We start from the raw sequence: 6,283 nt of genomic DNA, 5'->3' as shown, positions 1-6,283 counted from the left end.
TTTGTGTTGTGTTTTCTCTTTTTGTGTTGTGTTTTCTCTTTTTGTGTTGTGTTTTCTCTCTTTGTGTTGTGTTTTCTCTTTTGGGGTTGTGTTTTCTCTTTTGCCGTTGTGTTTTCCCTTTTTGTGTTGTGTTTTCTCTTTTTGTGTTGTGTTTTCTCTCTTTGTGTTGTGTTTTCTCTTTTGCCGTTGTTGTCTGATTTGCCGTTGTGTTTTGCACTTCACGGCCACCGTAAAAAACAGTTATTGGAATCCTATTATGAGACGAGCAACTTTTCCTCCCATCCACACTGGCCTATGGAGGAGCGCAGCGCTCAGCCAATCACAGGCTCTCGCTGCTCAGCTCCACTAATCGTGGATTAGCTACAACCGACTGCAGTCTTCAGCTCTGGGAGGGAGAGGTTGTCGCTGCCATTCACTACTCACCCTCTCCTTTATTATTAGCTCACTTGGATCCGGCAGCAGTGCTTTTCTTTTCCTCATCAGCAGGGACTTTTCTTTTTTCTCGTTACGCAACCGATAGCTGCGCATACAGGGATCTCAGGTAAAGGTGTGTGGATCCGGCAGAGAGAAGCGGCTGCTTTTTGGCGCTGATGGAAGATGCCACAGTAGGTCAGGTAGGACTCAATTGATGGGGCCCTTTTAATTTAAGTCCACACCGTCGTTATCACCGCGCACTGAGGCGCCCCATCTCGTTTTTTCCCCACCTCGCGTCCCGATTATGTTCAAGACGGCCAATTACCCGACGGTGGATCCTGCGCCCACCATCATGCACGGCGCCTGGCTTACCACGGGGTGCCGAGAAAACACGCCCGTGGCGGTGGAGAAACCCAAGAAAAAGGCGTTCAGCCTGGTCAAAATCATGTCTCTGAGCAACAAGAAGGGGCACGGCCAGTATCCGCAGCACAACAACAACATGCCCTTTACGATCCACTGTCACATCGGGAAGGAGATCAAGCACATTTGCAGCAATTGCAGCCGCGGGAACGACACGCAGGACGGTGAGTAAGAGGAGCATTGCGCGGCTTCGCCCATAGTAGCCCTGCGGTACTGGTACATTATCAGGCGGCTGCCATGCCTTGTGGGCTCCTGTGCACAACACCAGACTCCATCATTGAATGTGTTCCGCGTCTCCTTCATGTGCTTCATATTCTGTAGTTTAAGTGGGTCAGCGTTTACCCTTTTTTTGTTTTTGTTTAAACTGTTGCTGTTGTGGAAGCTGGGTCAGAACTTCTCCTCCTCACAGGGCTGGGCTCTGACTCAAATTGCTATTTGCACATGTATGAATTAGTGTAATTACGTGGGAGGTTTAAGTGTAAGTTCAGCTGACCTATTTAGCCTATAGATGTCATTAAAATGGCATGAGAGTGTGCGTGAGAGTGTGCAGGCTGCCTTGCACAATAAAAGTCCATTTCCAGTTCAGTGTCATTACATCATCACTCAGCCATCTTGGTATGCAAACAAGTGTTTTTAATTAAAAAAGCAGCCACATCAGTGTGTTGTGTTACAGTAGTGGAAAATCTAGGTTACATGTGGGATAGAAATGCTGGTGTGTGTGTGTGTGTGTGTGTGTGTGTGTGTGTGTGTGTGTGTGTGTGTGGCCGGTGTCGTTGAATGAGCTCCTACCTTGAAAGCGGCTCCATTTAAATCACTCTGTTTGGATACTTGGAAGAAGGTTTTCTATTTATTTCCCCCCCTCTGCAGATTGAGCTCCTCTCTGCCGTGCCAGGATTTAGTCAAGATTGGAATCCGTTGCATCATCAAGACATTCTGGTTCTGTGTTTTCTTCCCTTGAAATGATTCAGAAGAAAAGAGATAGGGTCGTATTAATCACGGTGCTTGAGGATCATCAGTCTTTTGAACCAGTACAAACACAAACATGATCCTTTTTGGCTTAATGATGTGCCAAAAAAACCCCCACTAACTGACCTGTTGTTTTATGGTGTGAGCTGATGTTCAGTTTGTAAGGATTTCTTTCCTCGCCCCAAAACTGAAAATTCATACATTATCTACTCAGGGAAATTTTTTCGGAAGCCATGAAACATCTCTGGAGCTTCACAGCAAAACAGCGCTGCAGCATTCTCCTAAACAAGTAAAGTAAATAGGGACGGGAAAAGAAACCCCAAAATAAAAAAAAAAATGGCTCCATACAGCTTGTTAAGTATAATCAAAGTCTCTGAAAGTGCTGAGATCCCAAATCGATTTGAAAAGACGTTATTTACAGCCTCTACGCACGATCAAGCTCAAGCTCCCACTTCAGATGTGATGTGCGCTTTTAGCTTAGCAAAAACAGTGAAGATTTCGGCTTAAAAAGGGTATGAATAACGTCTTTTCGATTAAATTTGGGATCTCGAGACTTCTGGGTATTTGGATTACGCCCGACGAGCTGTATGGAGCCATTTGATGGGTTTTTTTGGTTGATTTTTTTTACGTTTTAAAACAAGTCCCCATTTACTTTAATTGAAAATGCTGAAACGCTGTGTTACTGTAAAGCTCCAGAAATGTTTTGTGGACTACAAATCTTAACAAGACTTTCCATCAGCATGGGGGTGAGCAGATAATGACTGAATTTTCATTTTTAGATGAACCTTTCCTTTAAGTTACTAAATGTGTGTGTAGTATATAGAGCTTGTTGAATGGTACCCAGGTTACATGAGGTCCTTTGTCTTCCTGTCTCTATCTAGCTTTTAGGACTTCTAATGAAGTAATTTGAATCACTGCTGGATTCGATTAGCATCGACTGTAGAGTTATTTATAGAGCGGTGTGGTGGCAGGATTGCTAAGATGGTTGGCTGTGAGGCATCGGAGTGTTCGAGTGATGGTCCGTGCGACTGATTTCCACTGCATTACTGTCACATTATTTCTCATGCCGTCCCATTGCCCTGGGGAGGTGGCTGGCCCTGCAAAGTGATATGTCTACGCTGGCAGACCTCATGGATGTGATGTCATTATTTAAAAACAAGCAACCAGCACATTCCCTGACAGCATGTCATGGGTGATGATCTGATGCAATGTAGTGACACTGACAAGTGACGAGTTGTCCTCGAGGTCAGCTCGCTTACACAGACTACAGTCGATTTAGTCATGAATACTCGTCCTTTTCAGTGTTTCTGTTGCTAGTTTTTTTAAGAGAGTAAAGGCTAAAATTCTTCTTAAATGTGAGTATTTTCTGGTTTCTTCACAGTAAACTAAAAATCTTTTGGTTATGAAAGACATTTGAGGATGTCATCTAGGGCTTTGGAAAAACAAATAGTCTATTAATCACCACTGAAAATAATCTTTAGTAGCATCCCTATAAATTGCATACTGGTTGAATACTTTTCCGATGTTACAGGCAGCCGTTGGTGTCCATTCCTTGTGCAGGGACTTGAACCTGTCTGAGTGAAGTGATGTGTCTGCTCTCATTGTTGTCAATGCGGTGTTATCGTCAATCCCACAAGGCCTTGACGTCTGGCAATGCAAGACTATGCAACTGTTGCACGAGGAAATGATGATGTAAGTTTGACAAAAATAAAAGCAGACATGAAGGATTACTCATCCCAAGCAAGTATTAAGTCTCTGCAAGTTTTTCTACTGCGCGGCAACGAAGGGAAACCAGTGGCTGCCTGCGATTAACATTCAGAAATCTGAAACATTTGTGTTGAGGCTGCACAAATCATCTAGGTGTAATATCTAGATGACAGAAGCTGCAATTTTGTCATAAAATGTGTGAAAAAAACAACATTATAATGAAGCACTGTAGAGATGCAGAGATGCCCTGACCCACAGATCTTTGTTTTGCGAGATGGTTGGAGTCAGCTGTTTGACTGAGTCAGAGCATGTTACTTACTTTACTCTTAAATGCCTGTTCAGTTAGTTTTGTGATAAGGAGACTGAAGAAGCAAAACGGTTGCATAAGGCACATCTAAGTTGATCTGCTGCTAGCATTGCTCACAGTTTTAAGATCAGTTTCACAAGTTGGTGAGTCTGTTTTGAGTCATTTCCGTTAAAATACCTCTTTATCATCGTACATCTACAACTAAAACCTTAGATTTTTTTTTTGCTAGTCACATGGGCACATTTTGGTGTCTAGTTTATGTAAGTGGGGCTGTTTGTAGCCCTGGATTACAGCATCTTTCAGACATACTCGCACCATTCCTCTAATTGATTGTGTTGGAATAAAATGCTTTGCTTTTGATATCCAGCAGCACGTAGAAGACTAAAGGGCTGGGCCTCATGAATATTTGATGAGGAGTAGAAAGATTTCTTCTTAATGAGGTGCTTATCAGTCTGTTTAGTGTGTTTTGGCAAGCTAATGCCAAGCGCTCAGTGATGCATCTTCAAACTGTTAAGACTCGAAGCGTATCCTCCGTAATGCTATCTGATATGCAGGTTTGTTTATCTTCTCCCAACCTCATCCAGTTACGAGGGAATTCAGGAGGCCACTTGGCACAGAGCCTCACTGCTTGGATCTCTGTGAGCAAGAGCGTCTGCTGCATTCACTGCAAGCTCTCCTGCCCGATTACCAAAATATCACCACCTCTGCATCCTCACCCAAACTAGACCCTGTTTTTATTTTATTTTTTTTTGTTCCCTTACAGCCGAGGAAGTAGAGAGGCTGGCCGCCATGCGCTCTGAGTCCCTGCTCTCCGGCACCCACACTCCACCCATCCGCCGTCGGAGCAAATTCGCCACTCTGGGACGCCTCCTCAAGCCGTGGAAATGGAGGAAGAAGAAGAGCGAGAAGTTCAAGCAGACCTCTGCAGGTACATTGTTCTCTTAATTCTGCAGTATGTTAATATATATATATAAAAAAATACACATGCAGGCGCCACAGGTATCATAAACAACCACGGCTCTTCTTGTCGTTTTATACCCCGTCTGGTTGTGGAAAGAAATTCAGTATATATCCTTTGGCCAAAAGAGAGAAAAAAAGGAGTTTCAGTCTCCAGGGTGATTGAAATTGCGGCAAATTGATTCAGCAAAAGTGCAGCGTTGGAGTTTCATGTTTTGAGGTCTCTTTAGAGTTCCTTTGATCTTGCAGCTCAGCGTTGTCAGGGGCGAGTGAAGGACATGCTCTCTTCAGATGTGGCTGTATTTATTTTCCTCGGCTGACACATCCTGAATTCTGCTGTCAGCCCAGCTGACAGGAGGAGGCACGTTGTCAGGCTGCGTCTTGCGGGGTTGGAAGCAGAATTCTCGCTTCTGTAGAAAATAGACAAACGGCGACGACCTGTAACCAGTCCGAGCAGGATGTTCTGATTTTGCGGTATTGTCGAATTTACATGTTTCAGGTGTTAACTTGCTGATTAAATCAGTCTCTGTCTGATTTGATCATGTAATGCTGTGACTGCCATGTGATCACAGGCACTGATGTGATGTCTTCATCACTTAACACAAGCGCAAAACATTTGACTTTTAGGTCTCTCAGCGTTAGGTTTTGACTGTTATCGTTCCCAGAGTGCTGTTTGGTTTGTTTTTCTGCCCCAACATGGTCCCAGTGGCTCTTCAGCAGTCTCTCTGGACTAAGTGTTTTTTTTTTAGTAGGGCACAAAAGTGCTGATGAAATCTGTGATTCAGCTTAAATGCTTGATTTATGGTGAGTGCATACTTGATGAAACAAATCTTTGGTACATTCATGCATGCTCTATGATAACACCATCTCCCCTGATGTGGGGAAGGACAACAATCAAGAGCTGAACAACAAAAGGCCCTTTTTTTTTTTTTTCGCTCTTACAATGGTGTTAATGCACAGTGGAGTTGATTGAAAACGCTCTTCATCGCTTTTGTTTGGGATGCATAATGCTGCTGTCACCAAATAATTCTGTCACTACTATTGTTCTATTCAATCCCTTTTGATAGCAGCATGATGGTGGATTACGACCGACTGGCATACTGTATCTCATCGAAGTGGCCTTTGAGTGGAATTTCTGCGTCGTTTCAAGCTGTGTGTAGGTGATGCGCAATCTTGCAAGTAGCACCGATGTTCAGGCAGGTTCTCTTGGCTGCAGTGACGCCACGACAGCTGCACACACACTTGTCACATCAATTTCTGCCAGAGGGATGAACCTCAAGTCTCACATAAAGCCGGCAGGGGAAGAGTGGAAGGCACGCAAGCGTGATCCAGTGCAGTAAATTCGAATGACAGGATGTGGCTCAGGGATTTTTGAAGCGTAGCGGTCAACACATGGAGCACTGCAGTTGGATGGATGTTTAGAGCCACTCTAAAAAATAAATGTAAACAATGGCTCAAATGACCACAAATGTGTGAGGTGAGAGGGGTCGCGAATAATGATGTCGCTTATTG

The 6,283-nt window shown here is 43.9% G+C and overlaps 1 protein-coding gene across 1 annotated transcript in view; it reads left to right on the top strand.

Moving 5' to 3' along the window:
• Positions 1–413: 413 nt before the first annotated feature.
• Positions 414–6,283, top strand: part of LOC141016273 (phosphatase and actin regulator 1-like) — a 31,502-nt gene continuing 25,632 nt past the window's right edge. The window contains exons 1-2 of the mRNA XM_073490535.1: positions 414–998; positions 4,578–4,742. Of these exons, the coding sequence (XP_073346636.1) occupies positions 719–998; positions 4,578–4,742 (445 nt within the window). The 5' untranslated portion in view covers positions 414–718. The remainder of the gene's footprint in view (positions 999–4,577; positions 4,743–6,283) is intronic.

Source organism: Pagrus major, chromosome 21 (genome assembly GCF_040436345.1).
Source record: "Pagrus major chromosome 21, Pma_NU_1.0".
Taxonomy (NCBI): Eukaryota; Metazoa; Chordata; class Actinopteri; order Spariformes; family Sparidae; genus Pagrus; species Pagrus major.
This window is presented reverse-complemented; position numbering and strand designations above follow the sequence as displayed.